The sequence below is a fragment of the Myxocyprinus asiaticus genome, chromosome 19 (assembly GCF_019703515.2).
Source record: "Myxocyprinus asiaticus isolate MX2 ecotype Aquarium Trade chromosome 19, UBuf_Myxa_2, whole genome shotgun sequence".
Classification (NCBI taxonomy): Eukaryota; Metazoa; Chordata; class Actinopteri; order Cypriniformes; family Catostomidae; genus Myxocyprinus; species Myxocyprinus asiaticus.
The window spans coordinates 40229350-40254117 of NC_059362.1; the positions used below are offsets into that span (position 1 = coordinate 40229350).

The 24768-nt window shown below is 37.8% G+C and overlaps 1 protein-coding gene across 1 annotated transcript; it reads right to left on the bottom strand.

The window, feature by feature from the left end:
- Positions 1-680: 680 nt before the first annotated feature.
- Positions 681-16774, bottom strand: LOC127410260 (dehydrodolichyl diphosphate synthase complex subunit nus1). Its single transcript, XM_051645429.1, has 5 exons — positions 16229-16774; positions 14554-14685; positions 9323-9475; positions 6487-6586; positions 681-1962 (listed from the first exon to the last, which is right to left on the bottom strand). Exons 1-5 carry the CDS (start codon positions 16575-16577, stop codon positions 1872-1874), a joined length of 825 nt encoding a protein of 274 aa, XP_051501389.1. The 5' UTR covers positions 16578-16774; the 3' UTR covers positions 681-1871.
- Between the last annotated feature and the right edge of the window lie 7994 nt (positions 16775-24768).

The following is a 24768-nucleotide window of genomic DNA, read 5'->3' on the forward strand; positions in this document are numbered from 1 at the left end:
TGACCGTGGCATGATTGTTGACAGACTGTTTGAGTATTTCTATAACTGCTGATCTCCTGGGATTTTCACACACAACAGTCTCTAGAGTTCACTCAGAATGGTGCCAAAAACAAAAAACATCCAGTGAGCGGCAGTTCTGTGGTTGGAAACACCTTGTTGATGAGAGAGGTCAACAGAGAACGGCCAGACTGGTTCGAACTGACAAAGTCTATTGTAACTCAGATAACCACTCTGTACAATTGTAGTGAGCAGAACAGCATCTCAGAATGCACAACACATCGAACCTTGAGGCAGATGTGCTACAACAGCAGAAGACCATGCTGGGCACTTTATTAGGACCATAGTGTTCCTAATAAAGTGCCCAAGGAGTGTATATCTCAAACTTCATTGCTATGAAAACGTAACACCATAAAACCTAGAATGACCATACAAATTAAGATTTAAACTACTTCGTTCAAATTATACACAACTTTATACAGAAAAATTAAATCAAAGAGATTTTGTATAATTAAATACTTCATATTTCTGCCTTTAACCCTTCCAAAAATTGGCCCCATTCACTTCCAATATAAATGTTTTAAAAGAAGGGATGAGTTGAAATAATTTTTTAATGTAGTCAACATTTTGCCAGAAATGCTGTCAATTGAGTTTGTGTACCACCAAGCTTAGACTCAAACAGATTTGGGTTTCAGTAACATTTATTGTACATTCACACAGGACACTATTACACAACCCTGCCAATGGTGCTTCATGAATTACACATTTAAGACTTCTTCAAAGGGGCTTAGCGGTAAGAAGAATGATGTACAGCCTATGGCATTTTTCAACCAATTATGGACTTCATGGATTATTAATAAGAACATTTTTATTAATCTATAGAATCATTGATTAAAAAAATAAACAACTCTTTAAACAGGTAATAACTCAGACTTCTGAATGGAACAGTATTTACTGATGACAAATAAAAAAAATATCTAAAAGCATAATTAGTGCCATGAGCCATTACAAAGAGCAAGAGCATTTGGGGGACAATGTGGAGCAATCAATTTACGCTCTTAGAATTACAAACTTCAGGGTTTAACGCTGATTAGTGTAATTTGTGGCACACACGCACACATTCAAACAACATAATTACACATAAACGCACAAAACCACACATATCCTGTTCCAGCTCAGTTAAGCCTTGATTGGAGCATTATGTTGCAATAAGATAGATTCTGCATGCAGTAAAATTGCGGAATGGAAAATTCTCATCCGTTTTCACCGCCAGCTAAGAGTTCATTTTGAAAATCCCGTAAAAGTACATCCTCTCCGAGCACTTAGAGCCCGCACCGTAGAGTCACGCTATGAAAGATGCCCGATTGTACACCACACCGTAGAGTTCAGCGCACAGGCGTAAGCATGGCTAACTTACCTATTTTAATGAGTCCGTCAGGGCGGGGTGTGTCCACAGCTATGGTAAAAGAAAAGACTGACAGTAAATTTACACCATACGTCTAACGTTCTTCAGGCTGAAAGGAGCTCCTCTTTGTGACTGGCGGCTTATTGGCGTAACGCAGGGCAGCGTCTGTCTCCTTCGGGCGAGCAGACACACTGCTTTGTGTGCATTTACACGGGAAGTTCACACACATAAAAATATACAAGCACAATCACACCTATACACACACACACACACACACACACACACACACACACACACACACACACACACAGAGAAGCCTGGCAGAACTTGGCGGAGAGGAGTACAGTTGATTCAGGTGGGTTGCTGGCGCTCCAGTGCTTGTACTGTAAACATGAAGAGAGGGATGTAAACCCCATCCATCCCTTCTTTCTTGCTTTCAATTCCTTCTGTACTCTCTGCGGACAGTTCCTCACTTGCCCAACCGCTGCTCACACGATGCATATCGCTGAAGTGCACCAAACAGGTCATCGTAAGAGACGTCTATGTGGGACGGCAATGAACTGCAAGAAAGGATAATTAGTTGGGAACCAAAAGATCAAACAACATGCTATTAGGCACCAGATTAAACACTGTGTCAACAGTTTATTAAATTATGAATGTTTAATGAAGTACAGAGGGGAAACTAAATTTAGAATCAAGTTTGCTAAATAATGCAGCAAAACAGCACAGTGACGCACTGCCACCTAGTGGACATTTAATAAAGCAGAAATAAACAAAAATACATAAAGGGCAGTACATAATGCAAATTCTTTCTCCATTATTTCTGTTTGATTCACAACTCTATTCAAGAGTCTATGTAATGCATATGAGGTTAAATAGATGTTGTTGAAATTTTGAAAGTAACAGCAAATAAATTTAAGTAGCTGATATGACATAACATTAACTTTTTTCACAACATCTAAAAGTATTAGGAATATAATTGTTTTAAAAGCAATTCCAGCTACGATGGATTTTCATGGCGAAATCCAGGTTAATAAAATAAAACAGAAACACCTAACCCTATATATATATATAATTTATTTATTTAATAAAAACTCAAACTGATTCTGGACTGACTTAGGATTTACCCTATTTTTAATTGGTGGTTGACTGATAATCAGATCCCGATACTGATATTTACTTAGTTATGTTATATACTTGTACAGTATACAGTACCATAATATAGACTTTGATATGTAATACTTGGATATATATATAAATACATGAATTATACCAGATGAAATTAAACTAACGCTATAACAGAAATGTTTATGTATTTGATAATGCACAGCAATTTCCTTTGCACTGTTACAGCATTTGAAAAAGCTTATTGAGATAAGGGAGGCAGCGCAGACAGGTTTAGCAGTTAATCTGTGCTGATAATCTCACAACAGGATTTAAGTGTACTCTAGAGGCAGAATGCCAGCATATGCACTGATGCACATTCATCAAGAACAAGCACACAATAATGCATACTTTTACTGGCACAATATCTCTAAAACACAAAATTATATATTGAAAAGTTATACGCTTAGGATACAAAAATGCACACAGCTCTGGAAAAAATTAAGAGACCACTACAAAATTATCAGTTTCTCTAGATTTACTACTTATAGGTATAAAATGAATATTTTTGTTTTATTTTATAAATTCCAAATAAAAATATTGTCATTTAGAGCATTTATTTGCAGAAAATGACAACTGTTCAAAATAACAAAAAAGATGTAGTGTTTTCAGACCTCAAATAATGCAAATTAAAAATCAATCAATCACTTTATTGTCACTCAACCATATACACAAGTGCAACAGTGGGTCTTGGGTGCAGTTCTGAGCAACATAGCAGTCATGACAGTGATGAGACATAAACCAATCTACAATAAACATCAGATTTACACAACACAATTTACATATCTAATATACACATAATTACACACAACACAATATACAAATAATAACATACAATGTACAGTATACAGTACACACAATATAGAATACACAGTATACAATAAAAATAGTATATATAGTATATATAAAATGAACAGTAGGTTGTATTGTGCTGTATTGACATTCAGGCTGTTGGTTGATAGTCAGTTGCCAGTGTGTTGTTAAGAGAGAATATAATTTATGACAGTCCAGTGTAAGATGATAAGATTAATAAAGTGCAGTGCTGATGTATATTGATCGTGAGAGATCAAGTATTCAAAAGTCTGATTGCTTGGGGAAAGAAGCTCTCATGAAGTCGGCTGGTGCGGGTCCTGATGCTGCGATACCGCCTGCCTGATGGTAGCAGTGAGAGCAGCACATGGCTCGGGTGGCTGGAGTCTCTGATGATCCTCCGAGCTTTTTTCACACACCGCCTGGTATAGATGTCCTGGAGGGAGGGAAGCTCACCTCCGATGATGTGTCTGGCAGTTCGCACCACCCTTTGCGGTTGAGGGCGGTGCTAGTGCCGTACCAGGCAATGATGCAGCCAGTCAGGATGCTCTCTACAGTACAGGTGTAGAACCGTGTGAGGATGTGTTGGTTCATTCCAAACTTCCTCAGCCGTCTCAGGAAGAAGAGACGCTGGTGAGCCTTCTTCACAACGGCCTCAGTGTGGACGGACCATGCTAGTTACTCAGTGATGTGGACACCAAGGAACTTGAAGCTGCTGACTCTCTCCACCGGTGCTCCATTGATGGTGATGGGGCTGTGTTCTCTTTCTCTTCTCCTTAAGTCCAACACAAGCTCCTTTGTCTTACTGACGTTGAGGGAGAGGTTGTGCTCCTGACACCAGCGTGTCAGAGTGTGCACCACCTCTCTGTAGGCTGTTTCATAATTGTCAGTGATCAGACCTTCCACCGTCGTATCATCAGCAAACTTAATGATGGCACTGGAGCTATGTGTTGCCACACAGTCATGTGTGTACAGTGAATTCAGGAGTGCGCTGAGAACACAGCCCTGCGGGGCTCCAGTGTTGAGGGTCAGTGATGAGGAGATGTTGCTGCCCACTCTAACCACCTGGTGTCTACCTGACAGGAAGTTTCACATCAAGCTTAGAGGGCACTATGGTGTTGAATGCTGAGCTGTAGTCTACAAACACATGTGTTTCTTTTTTCCAGGTGGGAGAGAGCAGTGTGCAGTGTAGATGCAATCGCATCATAAGTGGAGCGGTTGTTATGGTAAGCAAAATGCAGTGAGTCCAGTGATGGAGGCAGCACAGAGCAGATGTAATCTCTGATTTGTCTCTTGAAGTATTTGCTGATGATGGGGGTCAGAGCAACTGGACGCCAGTCATTTAATCAAGTGATTTTGGATTGCTTTGGTACAGGCACAATGGGAGATAAGGAGAGGGAAAGGTTGAAAATGTCCATAAAAAACACCAGCCAGTTGGTTCGCGTGTGCTCTGATGACGTGGCCCGGAATGCCGTCTGGACCCGCGGCTTTACAGATATTCACCCGTCGGAAGGATCGGGTTACATCCGCTACAGAGACGGAGAGTGAACTAACCTCCGTAGCTTCAGCTGCGAGACAAGTTCATATTCATTTTTAAACAACACAATACTAATGTTTTATCTTAGGAAGAGCTCAGAAATCAATATTTGGTGGAATAACCCTGATTTTCAATCACAGCTTCCATGCATCTTGGCATGCTCTCTACCAGTCTTTCACATTGCTGTTGGGTGACTTTATGCCACTCCTGGCACAAACATTCAAGCAGCTCGGCTTTGTTTGATGGCATGTGGCTATCCATCTTCCTCTTGATCACAATCCATAGGTTTTCAATGGGGTTCAGGTCTGAAGATTGGGCTGGCCATGACAGGGTCTTGATCCGGTGGTCTTCTATCCACACCAGATGATGATTGCCAATATCGGGAAATGGCAAAACAATGGATCTGGGAAATGGTCAAACATATTAAACAGTGGCCAGGGTGTGAAACTAGTACCCACCACCCGCAAAATGCAACAAGGCTGAATTCAGTTCGCAAGCTCCTCGTCCAAATGTATTTAATGCGCTGGTAATTTTGCTCATATACCGGCAACCTGTAAGACGTCTTGGAGTGACACATGACAAGAAATGCTGTTAGTCACAAAGACTTTAGAAATGTCTTTTATGTTTTTCATGTTTCAATAAATGAATAAAATTTTTTAAAGCAAACTCAATAAAGCAAAAGAATTCACCGCCCCTCGGCAGGGGGGTTGACGATGTAATCGGATATCGCAATCTTTTTTAAGGTGATTATTGCTAAAATATTTTTTGTATATAGACCAGTCCTAGCCACAAGCCATCAAACAAAGCCAAGCTGCTTGAATTTCTGTGCCAGGAGTGGCATAAAGTCACCCAACAGCAATGTGAAAGACTGGTAGAGAGCATGCCAAGACGCATGAAAGCTGTGATTGAAAATCAGGGTTAATCCACCAATTATTGATTTGTGAACTCTTCCTAAGTTAAAACATTAGTATTGTGTTGTTTAGAAATGAATATGAACTTGTTTTCTTTGCATTATTCGAGGTTTGAAAACACTGCATCTTTTTTGTTATTTTGACCAGTTGTCACTTTCTGCAAATAAATGCTTTAAATGACAATATTTTTATTGGGAATTTGGGAGAAATGTTGTCAGTACTCTACAGAATAAAACAAAAATGTTCATTTTACTCAAACACATACCTATAAATAGTAAATCCAGAGAAACTGTTAAATTTGCAGTGGTCTCTTAATTGTTTCCAGAGCTGTATGTACTACAGAAATTTCCAGGCTTTTACAGGCCTGGAAATCTCAAATATCTAATAACATTTCCCTGATATTTTCAGGTTTTCATGACAATGATATTATAAAGTGTATAAAAACCATGGTATTACCATGATACATGTATATAAAAAAAAATGATTTGTTAGTGATACCCAGAAAAGGACCTCAGCAAGACGTAAAATGTTTTAAAGAATGAAAATAAATGCACAAACACACGTGTACACACACACTTTGTGGTCCACAGTCTATATACACCCTGAAGAGATAAAACAAAGTTTGTGCTTGCTCAAATGCATCAACATATAAACATACTCACATAATCTCAGTTAGTCTGATGTGCCAGGGCAGAAAGCCAAGTGTACTTTCAACAGGGCCAAATTTCAGCACCAGGTCTGGGTCAGGTATGTTCTTTGACTCTAAATGGAAAAAAACAAGCATTAGTGCAATGAAAAACACAGGGTAAAAGCTGAGGGCTTTAGGAGGAAAAATCTGATACTGAGATGCTTCCAGGCTCTTTCAGTAAGAGGCACTAACTGAGAGCAGCTCTGAAGCCATAGAAACAGTTGTAAAGTGTTCTGAACTTATACAAAGGTTGCTGGCACACAGATCTGAAATCACTGCACAAAACATTTGAAGCAAAATCTGAAGGCTTTTTTGAGTAACCTAGTTGTGATTGAGACATAATGCAAATATTCTTAGTTGCAATGACCAATATTACAAAAGATGATGGCATATTTCAGTGTCTCCAGGACTATTTGCGGCAGCTTGCAACTTTGCTGCATAAACCGTGAATCTGAGGTTATCAGATACCTTGTTTGACAGTGGCAAAACAAATGCTTGAAAAGCTTGAAGCAGTCCAGACATCTCTAACCGCACAGTTGCCATCTATCATCTCCACAGGGTTGCCAACTGTCCCACATTAGCTGGGACGTCCCGTATTTTGGCCGAAATGATGACTTCCCATACGGGATGCCTAGTGTCCCCTAATGAAGAGACGAGACGCTAGAGAGAAAGAATCCTATTGTATTCACTATAAAAAAACTTAAGCGCCGCACATACATCACAGCTTGCATTTAATCTTTTGAGTGCGGTGAGCAGTGCAGATCAATCACCGATTATTTGGAGAGGTAACAATGTACTATTCCACCGGAAAATGAGACAAAAACATGCCGCTCATGTCATATATTCACTTTGAATTATTCAAATTTGATTAGAATTTAAAGTGCTCAATAATTGCAGTTCTCAAACAATCATAGATTAAATGCTCCGGTAATGTAATAATTGCAACAGGTCTAATTATCAATATATCTGTGTTCTTAATTTACAGTTTTATTGTAGGTTTTATTTTTTTAACCATACCAAAGCTCTCTTGAATTGGGCAGAAAATTTTAACATAAAAAAATAAAGGGTCTTCCATTGAGCTTGTATCTTAAATGTATGGTATTTTTGTGTGTATTTATTGTTTTCCTTGCTTACTGCATATTCAGTTATTATGCACTAAAATGTATAGGTAATTGCACTTATACCGTCACTGACGCAAATTACACAAGTATGCTGATTTTTTGTGATTTTTCAATGCAAAATACCACAAAAAAATGGTGCAAACAGCATTGTGATTTTTAAGAAAAGCCACAGCAAATTCCGTCATTTTGGGCCGCAATAATCAAGAAATAGTGCAGTGAAATCCTGGTGGGACTGATATTTGAAATGGTCATTTAGGGGCTTTAAGATTGCTGGATGGTAATCAATGTAGGGTTGAGAATTGTAAGGAATTTTATGATTCCAGTTCCTTAACGGTTCCAGTAATTCTTTTAAAAGAATTATTTAGAAATGAGAAATGCAATTCTTATTGCATTTACTACCCTCTGCTGTCTGTTACCAAATAATGAGATAATTTCAGATTTGTACAGAGCAGATATAACAAATCAGAAATAAATTTAATACAGTTCTTTTAAAAGGTGTGTTTGCAGACTTTGAGACAATTACAATCCAATAATATATCCTTACTCTATTTTAAATTATCTAAAATAGATCTAAACCAACACGAAATGTGATGGCATATTTCATTACTTCATTTATTATTTTATAAATTTCCAATAATTACAACAAAACTTGTGTATCTTTAATTATACATTGTCATATGAACAACCAGTCAGTAACTGCACTGCTTGATTTAATAGAGAATCAGGTCATAATTAAATAAACAGTAACAGTTCCAGAGACAGTTAAGACTGTGTCATGTAGCCTAATGATGTACTTCAGACTGGTGAGACTTCAACAGTTCTTATTTAATTTCGAGTTGGATATTCATATTTTGCACATCAATAAGACTACTTGTATACTGGAAGTGCTGTATGTTTCACGCTGTAGATTCAAAAGAACCAGCTCAATAGAATGGTTCTTTCGAGATCTGACTATACCGGAAGCTCCATATGTTTCACGCTGTAAAAAGAGCCGGCTCAAGACTCGTTCGATTGGGAATTAAATACACTGGTAGAACTGTGTTTTTACACTGCAGAGTCAGAGAGGGCTGCGCTGCTACAGCGATGCACTGCTGGTCAGAGTATTTGAGGACGGTGTTCCAGCCACATTGGCGGAAAATTGCACGCTGGAGAACCGTTAACAGAACCGAAAGTCACGAAGATCATACGATTCCGGTATTTTTTTAAAGAATGGAACCGGTTCTGAACAAGAACCGGTTCTCGGTTCCCAACCCTATATCTATGCATTGGATATAAAGAAATGTCATTTGTTTCATGAAGAACAACACAGTGTTTAATAATTAAACAGTGCTTAACAGTGATGGGAGACAGAATACTGAAAGTTTTCATGAATGCGTTTCCCAAAACTAATGTCATTTTCACACTAGAAGTTTTGCTGTAGATCAGGGTTCGATTTTTGCATTGAATCTCAGTTTGTTTGCTTAGTGAGGAAAAAAAAGGGGGTCTGGGATTCAGACACAATCTGGAAATGAACAACTACTGAATATGTATATTTTCAGCTGATTCAGACCATCTTCACTGATGTATGATCTGGATTGCTATTGACATTTTTATACAACAGTAATCAAATTACAGGACTACCCATTTTGTCCTTATATTCAATTGCTATTTTGTACTGATGGTCAGCAGACTGGCATGCTGTAAGCTCACCTCTGAGTAATGAATCAAGCACAGTGACATTGATGTCTTTGGATGTCTTTTCCTTCTGCTCAACGGCCTTACAGAGCTGCTGTGCTGCCTTGACAATACTGAGCTGTCCATCGTCTGGAGATAAGACCTTCACCACTGACTGACAAGATAACACTGCAAACACAGACACAAAACCATAACAATAGGATATATTCCAGTGTGACTTCCTTCAAATAAAAACACTTGAAAAGACAGGCAATGCATTGACCTAGTCAGGTCACTATTCCATTTAGAAACTGAGTAAGTGAGAACAAGTAAATAGGCTAGATATTAAGTGACGGTCTGGCTGTTATGGTAGTTGCACTACAGACGTGAAGCGCCGTGCCACGCCACACTGCATTGTGGTTAGGAAAAGGCACAAGTATTGCACACAGAACACATCACTCTGTGAATGGATGAGGCAATCCAAAAAAGTGAATCTAATCACCGTACAGGCAAAAGGTACAAACAAATGTTTTTACCGTTCCATGGGTTTGCAGGTTAGTATATGAAAGAAATAAAGAAAAAAAAAAAAAGTGCAACTGCGCAAACTTAAAACTATGATTATTATGCAAATTCTCTCTATATAGCCTAGGCTTTATTCAAGATGTCAAACCACAAAAAGAAACTTTCCTATACACAATGTATCTTCTAGCATAGGCTGAATTCAATAATGTATGTCACTTGATGATTTTAAATTTAATGTCATGTAAGGGAAAACATTGTGAGTGGTGCACCAGAGTTTTGAGCAGTCTCCGGATTCGTAGCTGGGCACGGCCGAAGGCATGCGTACATTCATAAAAAACAATGGTTTCGAATTTTAGGATGCTGTGTGTCATCTGCCAGACGCATCCGATGCGTGACCCCCTCTAAAGTCAGGTGTGCTATGAGACTGTGATGGGATCTAGCTAAATTCAGCCATCATGTCACATCTTGTGAACAAGCCCATACAAAGTAACAAAGCTATTTTAATCTTAAAACAAAACACAGTATTATGGTATTAATATGCATTGCTAATATTACTAGCTTGTTAATATTTAGTTACAGCTAAATTTAGACGAAGAAATTGAATACAATGCTGTCATTATTTTAAGATTTATCAAAATTGTATTTAGCAAAAACAAAAAACTAATTTTATAATGATTACTGCCAAGCTAAACAGTTCAGATATGTATTTGATTCAGTATTTGGTTGCTTTTGTATTTTAGTTTGATTCTAAGCAATACCTACTGAAAAATAAATCATTATTTGCAGTTTAGCCTATTTAGTCTAATTTCTGCTTCATTTCACGTGTGCCTAAAGCACTTTGTAAACCCTATCTAGTAGATTACAAATAAACATTATTACGGTTGAGCGATATGGCCAAAAATATTATCACAATATTCTTTTTCATATCGTTTGAAAACGATATTTATCACAATATACAGTACGTTCACATTTGCACACTGCACATTTTTTTTTGGAATTTCCAAGTTGCCAGAAAACAAAAAACAAAACAAAAAATCCTAAACAGCCAAAATAGTCTCTTAAAAACTGCACTGGGGGTCCAGAGACAGCCAAAGCAGTGGTGTCTGAGGGATCCAAAATATAAAAATATTTTATAGAGTTTAACAATCAAGTGCAGTTGGATATGAATATTAAAAGATCATCTGTTCGTTTTAAAGCATGATGACTGCATATAATTTTACATTCAAATTATTTTTAGATTTTATTACAATTAGGTACCCAAGTATGGAGGCATAGAAGCCCTTGTGACTGAGGAATGATACTGCATGGGGGTTCAGGGGTATCCCGAGAGAAAATTTACAAAATGTAAATGTCAGAATGGGCCATTTTTATATTTTAATTAAAGTGAAAAAAGACTAGGCTACAAACTAGAAGTTTTATTGTCTTTCCTTGTCATCCATGCCAGAGATGATGACATCTGATTGATTTCACAAAATTAGAACAGAAATCTATTTGTTTATTATTAAAGGCTCATAACATGCTGATTAATAAAGTTAAATTTAGAAGGAAAAACGTTATGGTCTAAAGGCGTTCTGGAACCACGTTAACTTATGCAGCGCCACATTTCTACTCGCATGTGGGGAAAAGAGGCAATGCGTGCAGTGCGGGACAGGGCATAAATGAAGTGTGTTTGGTGCTAAAGAAAAATATTCAAGAATACAGCACAGAAAGATCAGATTTGGTGTACACAGCACTGTTGTTTTGTTGCACTGCATACTAGAGACGATGAAAGGGCGCAACCGTCATCATGAAGTCTTGCAGTCCAGATGGAATCAACCCAGGGTCCGGACCCGGACCGCGGTGACTGGCGTAGCCTAATTGTTAGCAGGCAGCTAACAATAGCAAGTTCATACACTCTGAGAAAGCTGAACTTCTTGCGTTTTTTGTGACAAGCACTTGATCGTCTAGATGTAGAACACAGGCTAAATATCAAAATTTACTCTTATGTAGCTTATCATCGATATTGTGGATTTTTTTATCATGATAAAAATCGAGATCATTTAATTGCCCAGCCCTAATTATTATTAGTAGTAGTATTAGTAGTGTAATGTGTTGTGAGCTTACAAAACAGTGTATAATTTGTGCATTTTTGTTACAAGCAATTGTGAGAATCTTTGATGCTTTTAACTGCATCAGTTAAATTTAGCTCGATCAGACCCTTGGATTGGACAATTGTTGTGTATCATCCCCCTTCTCCCCTCAATCTGCTGCTGATCACACCCACTTTGGCTGGCATTTTTTGAAAATGTGGTGAGAACTAAACAGTGCAGATACAGGGGGTTTAATGACCCTTTAAGGTTTCCATATCTCGCGGTGCGTTTACAAATGGACAGTGCGGCGTGAGAGCAGGTTAATCAGCGATGCGTGGGTGGTCTGGTCCCGCTCTGCTCCCGGGCAGCAGATGCACCGTGCGGTTCAATCAGGTAGCGTCGTTACGTCACACTTTTGGAGTATTTGGTGTTTCTCATGCACAGCAGTAAATGACAGCGCTTAAAATACAAGTGTGGCAATTTTATAGTTGGACATGGGGGGAAAAATGGTCGCAAAATGTGACCACTTAGTCGCATCAGCCCACTACTCGACCGGTCCACCAAGAAAAGTCCCGGTGCTCCCGATGGACAGTGTATCCCTGGTGACACCGCAAACTCCATTGTAGCAACAATGACATTCAAAAATGGTTTTCGTCTTTCTATTTACGCACCGAGATTTGAACAGATTCCTTGAATCTTTTAACTATATTGTGCACTGTAGAGGGTGAAATGCCCAAAATCCCTCCAATTTGTCTTTGGGGAACATTGTTCTCAAAGTGCTGGATTATTTGCTGATGCATCTGTTGGCAAATTGACAAGTCTCGAATGATCCTTGCTCTTGAAGGACTAGGCTGTTTTTGGAGGCTCCCTATATACTATGACACAACTGCCTCACCTGTTTAACATCACCTTGTTTCAACTCGTCAAATTGTTATTAGTCTTATTAGCCACTGTCTCAACTTTTTTGGAGCGTGTTACAATAATCTGATTTGAACAATAAAAATTCACAAGGAAAAACATCATATAATGTGTAGTTGTAGTGCTTTCAATATAGCAAAAGGTGAATATAATTTACAAATCACTCCTTTTTGTTTTTATTAGCATTTTTCAAAACAAATTCAGAATTGGGGTTGTAAATCAGATATTGTCAATCTCAGTCCAATGAAAGCACAAAAGTCCTCACCCAAAATATGAATGAGCAAAGGGGGTTTCGCATGCATCTCTATGCCGCTCCTAACCAGAAAAGCTGGCAGCAATTAATCTATTCCAGACAAAAGACTATGCAACTAAACACGCTTCCATGTTTATCCACAAAGTCAGTAGTGAATCGTAACCAAAGACATGAAAACAGACAAAAGGTCATAAAACTTGTTTATGAAAGGCCAAACCCTCCAATCATGAAATATTCTGACCAAACCTGTTTGTAGAGACTCTTTTCCACAGTGGGCGTTTCCAACAAATAGCAACAGCCCTTTTTTAAGGTAAAGCCTAATGCATACTACACGACTCAAGCTCGTCTCCTTTGATGTTCCGAGTCTGTGACTGGTCTGCGACGAGAAGTCTCAAATCTCATGATCAACGGTCGTGTAGTGTGCGCACTTCTGCGACAAGCCCCAACTAGTCTCAGACGCCACGACAGATTTCAAATCAGCTTTATATCTAGACGTCTTTTCGCCTGGTGTGCACCCTGTCCCAACGAGCTAGACCGACAATGCGTAAAAGCCAATAAAATATATAGAGCGCGCAAGAGGAGAGCAAGGTATTGGGAATCAGGCAACAACAAAAAAATTCACCCAAATCTCCCTACCCTCGATCTCTTTATTATTTTCAGCAGTTTTCCTTTTTTTTTACTTTGCAAATAAGTGCAAAATTTGGCACGAGCTGCTCTTTCATGTTTATTGGCATGTTATCACGAATTAACTGCGCAAGTTTGTAAATGTGTTTTATTATCGTAATTTTAAGATGCGTTTTGGGTGATCCGTTTGAAACGGGACAACGCTAAAGACAGCTGTAACGGGTTCAAACTGGGCTTGTAGTGCCACCTAATAAATCAAGAGTTTAAACTTTGCCGGTAACGTGAGGATTTAAAGGGAAATAACTGTACGACCAGAAGATTTTAAAAACGAATGCATGTACATGCACAAGAACTTCATGAAATTCTTCAGTGTGTCTAATGTCAGCATGATTGGACACAGATATGAGAAGCATGCACATTATAAGCTCAGTTACAGGTACTGCACTAAAATAATTCAGAATTCTGCTCTAAACGTCACGTTTGGGTATAATTAAGAGAAACTGTGCACTGATATTTAAAGCTTTCTTTTTCTTCTTTTACTTTTTTGCGCTTTATTATCATTCAGTAATATAAAGATGTAATGATTGTTGTAAGTCCTCATAAAATAATCAGAGTCTCTCACCCTCGATATCCGAACACAAGTGGGCCAAAAAGACGACCAGGTGTAACGGTGATGTGTCTCGCTTGTACACTTGTGATCGGATCACCCAAAACGCATCTTAATACCAGTGTACCCAAGGCCTCAGTCGGGGATAAATGGTTGTGTAGTTGATACACTACAGTCCTGTAGTGTCCGCACCAGCACAACAGAAAACAAGACTGTGAGTCGTAGTGTGCCGACTGCAAGTCCTGAAGTGTGCGCTTGGCTTAAGGAGCCTCACCTTGATGCTCTTGTTTGTCGGTACCATTCTTGAGGAACTCCACTGTGTATTTGGAGTTGTCCATTCCCAGAAGCTCCTGCTGTTGTCTCAGGATCTCCTCCATGAGTCTGGAGTTATTCCTCCTAAACACTCCTGGTAAACAAGATGACAATGAGAAAGAACATATAAAAATATCCCACACCCCCTAAAAACAACAGTTTCAGAGGAAACTCTTTGTTCTTCATCCACCAAAGTTGGGAACTACTGTAAAAAAATTTGGACTCGCTGTACTTAACCATCTGTTATAACAGCAAATGGGTTGTTATTAGCAAGCTCACACTTCCAGAGGACAAATTTAGGATGTAAACATTGAAGACTAAATGAGGAACATTTAACCTGCAATGAGCGTTGGTGAGATATCCAAGGCCTAACTGTGAACTTTACATTGAGAATTACTATGATAACTGAGTGGTTTAGTTCTGCATGAAGCTGAATCCCTTTCCAAGTGTCCACGCATTGGCACTTACAAAATATCTGTCAAAGGTTCTAGCCTAAGCAATACAATATACACTCCCCTACTTCCATTGAGAAATATGTTGGGCTGAAACTGAAATTGACTGTTTTGAAATAGGACAGACACACTCTCCCTCATGAAGAGAAGTAAGGTTTGATGTTCCCTGTCATTTTGAGCATGAGGATTACAGTACCATGCTGAGGCTTAAAAACAAGCTTATTACTGCAAACAATTGGGTTAATTTTAAGCTCATTCTCATATTAACAAAATAATACAAGATATTTTGGTAAAGCAGCAAGTTAATGAGTTAAAGGAGCAATATGTAATATATTTACTGTACTTAAGCATAAAATTATACTAATAAGTTATCAGAGATTTAAGAAACGTGCTAAGTTGAAATACTGGCTTCTCCGAAAACAATGCCACAGCCAGTATATTAAACTTTAAAATGTCAGTTCTGGGCCGGAATTTCTGTTTGTGTTTTGGCCTGTGTGATCCCGCCCACTGCCCATTTCCCAATAGTATTCGACACCCCGGGTTGCCAGATTTGAAACATGTTAGCGGGCAAACACAGCACGCTGCACCCATGGAAGCCAGCAATACATCTAGCTAACACTGACAGAGTTATAAAAAAAAATCCACATGAGCTGGTTTATAATTTGCAAACAATAAAAACATTACAAACGTACACATTAGCTGATCAACTTACAGTGTAAGGCTCGTCGCTTGCCACTGTCAGTTTTCTCGTTCCTGTTGCGTGTCCTCACCTGGCAACTCGCGTGAGCTTCGAGTCTGGGGAGGAGGGGGCGGGGTAGACAACTCTCTCCAATATTTTGAATTTGGACTGCAGTACCCATTTTAAACGCTTGATGTCAATGTCACATATTGCTCCTTTAATAACTAAAATCAGTTGCTTTTGCTATATTCTAATGCAATTTAGACAAGCCACAAAGCAAAACTGGGACATATAAGGAAAAGGTGAAAAATTTGCAGTAATACTCTGATAAAGATGTGACCACAAACCACATCATTAAAAGTGTCATTGCAACTTTGTACTTTGCTCAAGACGTGAGTGTTTAGGAAACAGCAGGTGACTGTATGCATGTGACTGTCTGGAATTCACTTCCCTATACATGACTCATTCATTTGCATCCAGTGCACAAGAAGCTCAATGAGTCTTACCTTGATTATCATACACACTGACATACGAGATGCCCACTGCCATGCACCACACCACCAAATTGGCAATGTCAGTATAGTGGATCTCCTCTTCAGTGATCAACAGCCCTAGATGAAGCGGCAGCTTCTCTAAAGTTCTTCCATCAGCTCCCCAGCGAACCCGACAGCTGATCCGTTTGCCTACGTGTCCAGTCTTTTTCTGACTGTGAAACCCGAGGGCAAGAGGCAGTAATAATCCCACCACAGCCCGTTTCCACCTCCAAATGTGGACTCGGAACCAGGTGATCAGCGCGCGCTGGAGATGAATCAGCGCGTGTAAAACCCGCCACGCCACCTCATACAGAACAGCCATGGTCTTACAGTCTTTAAACGCGTTGTTGGTTAAATATTTATCGGCGTTTGAAGTAAATTCCTCATGCTAAATTCAGCCGCGGAGGTACGAGCGATGATATATCGAGGAATGTGCCATTTTGGTCACTGCCAACACCGCAGCGTGCCGGCTGCCATTTCTTCAACCTGCCAACCTCTCCACTCTGAACTCGCTGCTGTGTGACATGGAGCTCTCTGATTGGACGGCTGAGAGATCGCATAACGCGTCGCTCTAAGCGCTGATCTGGGATCAGCTTTGACGCGTGTCTTACCATTGAAATATACTAGAAAAGAAAGACTAAGGGCTGATGTGATTGGCTGCAGTACCGGCAAATGTAAAATGAGTACTAATATCTGTAAGTTTGATAAAAGAATATAAAAGAACCGTAATGTATTTTTCTTATTATTTTAAATACACATTTTACGATGTTCAGGTTATATGTAAACCTCGTTTTATAGGATATGTGTAAACCTTTTTGATAAGAGGATTAAAAAAGTATTTTAACACTTGCTGACCACAGACATCAGTGGACTGTTTAATGGACAAGCATTGTGACAATAAAATAACATTTAATTTTTATTTTTAAATTATATTAAATTAGATTAAATAATTTATAAAATTACATTTATAACTAGTGTTTTGTTTGTCACTGTACTTGTTTTGTAAGGGGAAATTGGTGACCATTTAGTTTACATTGGAAGCTGGCAAAACCATGATTTGTTTCAGGGATGTCACTTTTCCCCCGCAGCCGCCATATTTGTGACCGATCATTAGTAGGAGAAAACAATGGCGGTGAATGGTAAAACACCCGTAAAATGATATAAAGAAAAACTTCAAAAAACACTTCTGATATATGCAAAGTCCCAGAAAAGGTATATAGCCTACATGTCTGAGGTCAGCTCAGATAATGCCAAATTTGACTTTCGCAGACATTTAAATATATTTTATCCACAATTTATCTCCTTACGGCGGAGAGTCTGATGTGTGACAGGCGTTCTGACAGTCTGTGCTACCTGCTCAGGATGTGCTAACAGCAGTAAAAACAGTGATATGTAAAGTTAAATCGTGGGTCGCATGTGTCGGCAGGCATGGGCGAACCTGTCAGTATGTACTACAACAGCATGAAATGTGTTAAAAACCTAGGTAGCACATATTGTCAGGCAGATAATACCTATCAGGATGTGCTACCAGCATAACTATCAGATAGTGTGATATGGTGTAAGGCTGTACTAAGCCCTAACCCTACCTCAAACCCTAACCCTAAAACTATGCGACTATAGCATTGGTAGCACATCCTGATAGGTAACATATATTTTCAGGACACCAGCGAGTGCACACGCCTACCGGTACATCACTGTAAACATCTCTTGTTCAGAAGATACTCATGTTTGTGTTGTTTTCTGCTCTGATTTGGTCGAAATATTACAAAACATCTGTGATGATCCCATCTGTATGAATGTAAGAGTGAATATGACAAATATGTTTACATTGTAGTCTGCAGGGTTGGGAGGGTTACTTTTGAAATGTATTCCACTACAGATTACAGAATACATGCTGTAAAATGTCATTTGTAACATATTCCGTTAAATTACTCAAGGTCAGTAACGTATTCTAAATACTTTGGATTACTTCTTCAGCACTGGTTGATTTTTTCACTTGTTTTGACTATAAAAACTCTGCCAGTACAGTAAGACAAAATACACGTTAAAAATACATTCTCTGAAAAACCTAAATATCTTATGCAGTGTTGTTTCTAAAACAAGATCAATCAAACTGATCATGTTTTAAGGATTTTTAGATATTTTTACAGGAAAACAATACAAAAATTATTATCAATGATACGATTTTTGCCCTAATATCAAAGGTCTTACTAGAAAAAAGAAATTATGATCCAACGTGAATTTTCTTGATAAAAAAGTATGATCGTGCCTGGTAACATGTGCATGTAAAATGGCTAGAAATAGCATTTTAGTTTAGCGTAAAGCTGACAATTTACACAAGGTTTATTTCTATTTCTTCTGCTCCAAACTTACTTCTCTGTCTGCTCGTATGAATGTAACACATCATAAGAAAGTGTTTCACCGCTGTTCAGATGCACTTTGGATCGCATCATTTATATGTATAAATGTTTTCCATCTGAAAGGACTAAATATTAAATGAAACAAATGACAATAAAATGCAAAGTAATCTCTTCAGTAATCAAAATACTTTTTGAATGTAACTGTATTCTAATTACCAATGATTTAAATTGTAACTGTAGTGGAATACAGTTACTTATATTTTGTATTTTAAATACGTAATCCCGTTACATGTATTTCGTTAGGCAGGTAGTATTATGGGGGAGTGACATTCTCACTCAACAGAGCATTTTATTTAACAGCAATTTTACGATGAGTCATCAATATTTTGGTCCGTTTTCCCAGAGGAGAAAAACTGCACAGTTTAATACATTTTCTGCTAAAAGTCCACTTTTCATCATCAGTCCCATGATGCTTTGCTGATGATGTGGGTGGAACTTCCGGTTAAGTGTAAACAATCGTTATGTTATGTACTAACGCAGCATTAAAAATGACAAACAAATGATCACAGAATTACAATGAGGCGATATTGTTCTTCCCCATGTATCTGTTAATGATTATGGGTTTGAGGATGATGGTCAGATATCACAAATAGAAGCATTTTAGTTATTTTATTGAGTCTTTATCCATCGATGGAAGAACCTGAGCAGACTAACCTGAAAAGCTATGTAGCCTATTAGCGCCTTCACAGCTGTAAATTTGGACATGTTTTGAGAACTGTAGATAATCATGGTTATTTTAAAGCATATACTGAGTCTAGTCAGAACCTGAAGAGTTTGTTGTTCCGAGATTATGTACTTACTGCAAATACAGGGGTGGTCCAGACAGCAGGATGCTCGTGTATTACAGGACTCGGGCCATGATACTGTCATGCTGCCATTTTACGGATAAAATACAATTATTTTGCAGGAGATTAATGTGTAGTAAGCTCACTCTAGCTTTATAATTGTTGGTTTACATACATAATATCCATGTCTAAATGCTATAACATACATTAAATGTTTTAGTGTTGACTGAACAACTGATCCTATTGATAGATTGAATTTATTGTTCTTGTGTAGGAAATATCAATGTCTTAGCAGCCACACTATTATCTGTACCTTACAAATTATTTTAAAGCTTTTTCAAACAGATGTTCCTAAGTCAATCCTTCTGTAGGCAGCCGATGGAAGAAGCAGCCTCATCTGGGACTGGAGCGCTTTGCATTGCTTTGCGAGTGGTTTCTGAACTTTAGTTTTGCTTGATTATTAGGATAACCATTAACAGAACACACTGTCCGGAGAATTTTAAAGACATCTCACAACATTTAAAAAGCAAGAATCTAACCGCATGACATGCAAGCAAGCAGTGACCGGCTACACACAAAACGGCAACCAATCGGACTTCCGCTGGCCAACCAGAAATTCAGCTCAATTAACGAAATACAATAGAACCACTGAGAATATTGTGGGTAGACATGGGCTAAAAGCCACAAAACTCCAATTGTGATTTTAAGGGGTATTTAAGAGCTCAGTTGATTATTAAAGGAATAGTTCAAAAATTACAATTCTTTACTCACCCTCATGCCATCCCAGATGTGTATGACTTTCTTTCTTCTGCAGAACACAAACAAATATTTTAGAAGAATATTTCAGCTCTTTAGGTCCATACAATGCAGGTGAATGGTGACCAGACCTTTGAAGCTCCAAAAAACACATAAAGGCAGCATAAAAGTAATCCATAAGGCTCCAGTGGTTAAATCTAAGTCTTTAATGAACTATCCCTTTAATTCACTTGTATTAAAAAGGTCAAGATTCCTAAAATGTTATTGTTTGTTTTTTATTTTATTGAGTCAAGAGACATCATAGACAAAACAGATAATAACAGATCATTACAAATCATAACCATCATATTCCTCATTGTCTGTGAATTAAACTTGGCTCTCCAATAATTAATCTTTGGTCTGCTCCTTACAGATGTCTTGAGCTAGTATGCATGCTTGCCATTCATCAAGAGATGCATAATCAGGCCCGCTGCAAAAATCAGGACTAATTTCCACATCCTGTGCTTAAAGAGCCTTTTTGACCATAAGGAGTTCACAGCTACACTGCCATTGGTTTCCATCCAAATACAGCGGTTTCAGTTTTGGTAGCAGTTGAGTGCATCGCAAGGTGGAGAGATTGTTATTGCATAGATTTAACACTTGCAGTTGTCTGAGAGGTCTTAGGTCATGCTCAAGTTGTTGCCCTTTCAGATCCAAATGAATATGAAAACAAGAATTTTTACAAGTGAAAACAGTTATAAAGAGATTCTTGAGGCATTATTGTCTAACATGACCAATATATCACTGGATTTCGTCATCTTCAACATGATAAATACCATTTATATGCCAAAAGAACATATGGTGTGGGATGGACTGTGTGTCATAGGCTTTTAGATTCTACAGTTAGATTAAGATAAAATTAAGATTACAATTCGAAAAGTTGGATTCATTGCAAAATGAAGGAATAACAATATTTGAGACTCTTACTGTTTGTGTAAATTAAGTATGCAGAATTTTTGGCTCATATCGATAGCCAATAATTATTTTTGATGTTTCAACAGCTGATATTATAAATCTAGAAGGTTTTGCCTATTCTTAAAAGGAATATTCTGGGGTCAATACAAGATAACTTCAATCAAGGTTTGAAGTTAACTTAAAAGAATCAAGGTAACAGTGAGGCACTTACAATGGAAGTGAATGGGGCCAGTTTTTGGAGGGTTTAAAGGCAGAAATGTGAAGCTTATAATTGTATAAAAGCACTTACATTCATTATACTTGTGTATTATTTGAGCTGTAAAGTTGCTTAAATTATCGTTTTCACAGTCATTTTAGGGTTTGTTGACATTACATTGTCATGGCAACGAAGAAAACATTTGTAAGCGATTTTATCACACTAAAATCATGTTACCACACACATTTTTACATCTTGTGGCTATAATTTTGAAAAAGTGAGCATTTGAACTTTTACAGATTGGCCCCATTCACTTCCATTGTAAGTGCCTCTTTGAATCAAGATTTTTGCTTTTTTTTTTAAAGAAAAGGAGGGACAAGGAGCTCAAGCTTAAAGTAATATTCTGATTTCAATACAATTTAAGCCCGATCGACAGCATTTATGTTAAAACGCTGATTAATACTAAAAAGAAATTCTCCTTTTGTTTAAAAAATCAAAAATCGAGGTTACAGCGAGGCCAATTTTTGGAGGGTTTAAACAGAAATGTGAAGATTATACTTTTATAAAAGCACTTACATTAATTCTTCTGTTAACACTTGTGTATTATTTGAGCTGTAAAGTTGTTTAAATCATCGTTTTTGCAGTCATTTTAAGGTTTTAGTGTTGACAGCGTTACGTCGTCATGGCAATGAAGTTGTAAATTGGATATAACTTTAAGCAGAAAACGTTAGCAAGTGATTTTATTGTATGAAAATCATGTTAACACGGATATTGTTTACGTCTTGTGGCTATACTTTTGAAACAGTGACTATTTTAATGTTTACGGATCTCCAAATAGGATTTGGCTTAGAAACTCCATGCTCTGAAACGGCCCTAATCTACATAATGCTACCAATGCATAACAAGGTCGCTTATGTGCACTAAATCCCTAATTTAAATTTTATAAAGAATCTACACACCCATGAGAAATAGCAGAGAGTAGATTCTGTTCTAAAGCCAGGTTGGTTAGATGGATGCAGTTCCTCAGGGAATTGGCTACATAGTTTCGGATGGTGTTGTTCTCCAAAAAGAGGTGTTTAAGCTGTTTCATCCCTGCTAGCTGCTGAAAGGTGACTTCCTGGATATTGTTCTGCCTGCAGTCTAGCTTCTCAAGTTTAGAGGCCAAACTTCCAGGCAAAATTCTTTGTTGGTTCCCTGCCAACTCGCACACAGATAGACTGGGCAGTCAAAGACCCCCATCCACTGATAGTGGATCTCACAGAAAGAGTTACAAGGTTTTGCAGCTGGGACATTTCATGATTCCTCAATGCTCGGATCTAATTCCTATCCAAATTCAGATGAATTAGAGATTGAGAAATATCATGAGGAACTTTTGTTAGGTGGTTTAAAGATAAATCTAAAGCCTTTAGAAGCTTCAGTGAGGAGAAGAATGCTGAAGGTACTGAGGAGATCCTGTTGCTTTCCGAGCTGAGCAAATTGAGAAAGGGCACTTTGTATTGACTCAATTTTATTACCATTAAGATAGAGGCACTCTAGTTTTACAAGTGCTGACATGTTGTTGGCACGCAAGATGCTAATCTGTTTGTTCTGGAGTTTCAGGATCCGTGTCTTCTTCAGGACCTCCAGGGAAGACTCTTGCAAGCCATGTATCCTATTATGACCCAGACGGAGGATCTCCAGGATCTCCAGACCAGAGGGCAGGCCACAGGGAAGGTGGCGAAGCTTGTTTTTTGAAGTTCCAAAACTTGTGTGATCTGAATACATTGGTGTCAATTTGCTTGAGCCCTTCTTATGACAGATTGACTTCTTCAAGGCATTGTAGACCAGAAAAATTCGAAGTATGACAAAATTGGTTTCATATATATATATATATATTACATTGGTTGGTTTCAAATATATACAGTATATGAAAAAAAAAAGAAAAGTGAGAAACCTCAGAGTAAAAAGTGGAAAAACTGCCATGAACATGATTGATAAATAATTAAATCAATATTTTACTGATTTTGATTCTAAAAAGTAATATTTTAATTGCATGTGATTTGAATCAAATAAGCACATGCACAAGTAGTGGTTGAACAACTGTGTAACGGCAATAAAAGAACAATAATAATAAAAAATGAGATGATTGTATCCCAGGTTTATTTTCCTCATGTCTTTAGAGATGCCCGGTGGTACAGACTGAACCCTGAAGCACTGCACTGAGGTTGCTGGTTCACAGATACAGTTTTTTGGACACACGTGGTGGCTGCTGTGACCATTTTGAAGGTACAGCAAGACACACAGAAAGCAGAATATCATCATTATTACTAAGCAGCTTTAGGTATGCTGAAGCGGCATTTTGAGGTTCCAAGGCTTATATATCTTAGGCAGATGCACACTTGTGGGAATAAGACTCCTCTGCTTTATTTGGAACAATGGCTTAGATCATAGTTAGAAAACAACACTTCACACCATCAAGGAACCAGCAACAGATTGTCTTGTCTGTTTGCCAGTGTGAGAAACTTGCTGATAAATGTTTTACAGCCTATTCCCCTAAACAAAAAAATGTATTCTGCATGAATGCTTTGCCCTCTTTTTGCACCCAGTAATATAACCTTGATAATACAAAGCTTTAAAATCTAAAAAAACAAAATTGCAATAGTTATGGACTGCTGGATTAACCTCAAACTACAATAGGTAGCTTTTTGAAACATACAAATTAATAGAGTGTGGATCACAGATGAACTTTTTAGCTTGATCTACAGCCTAAAACACCTAATAATTAATTGATCAAAATCAATCTGTAAAAAAAAAAAAACTGTAAAAAAAAAAAAGAAAGAAAAACTGTAAAAAAAAAAAACTGTAAAAAAAAAAAAAAAAAATAAAAAAAACTTTTGTTTGTGCAGCAAATAACCACAAAGTAATTATTACTGCACATTCCTAACTTAAGACATTGTTGTGCATTTAACATGTTCAGACTGATTCGTGGGTTGACATGTTGAGAGAAGCCCGAATAGCCTGTTCACCCTCTGTGAGGACAAATAAAGGCCTTTGTTTAGAATCAGCAAGAAGTCAGCAAAATATGATTTAGTACAGGGTTGCTGGACCAAAACATTTCTTTTGAAGAAGCTGCATATTCCACTTTGAAAAACCCCTCTGTCATGCCATCTTCCACAACATAACAGCCAACCATAAGATTCATCTTTATTTGTTTGTTTGATTTAAGTTCTCTTTCCTGTTAACTTCTGCATGAGCCAAAACTTTTGAACATGACATGATAATCAATCATTTTGATTAATAAAAACTGATTCATTAAAAGTTAACAATGCTGAAAGCTGAAAACCTGAATATAATTTTGGGACATTTTTATTTTCATTTAATATTTAATTACTGTTTTTTTCGCCTTCAATTTTTAAATGTTAA

Bases quoted from the DNA above. Each gene is read 5' to 3' on its own strand.
- LOC127410260 (XM_051645429.1), bottom strand. From the start codon at position 16,577: ATGGCTGTTCTGTATGAGGTGGCGTGGCGGGTTTTACACGCGCTGATT. The intron at 9,476-14,553 runs GTGAGGCTCCTT...CTGTGTTTGCAG, and splicing joins CGACAAACAAGAGCATCAAG to TGTTATCTTGTCAGTCAGTG. The intron at 1,963-6,486 runs GTGAGTATGTTT...CCTTTCTTGCAG, and splicing joins ATCAGACTAACTGAGATTAT to TTCATTGCCGTCCCACATAG.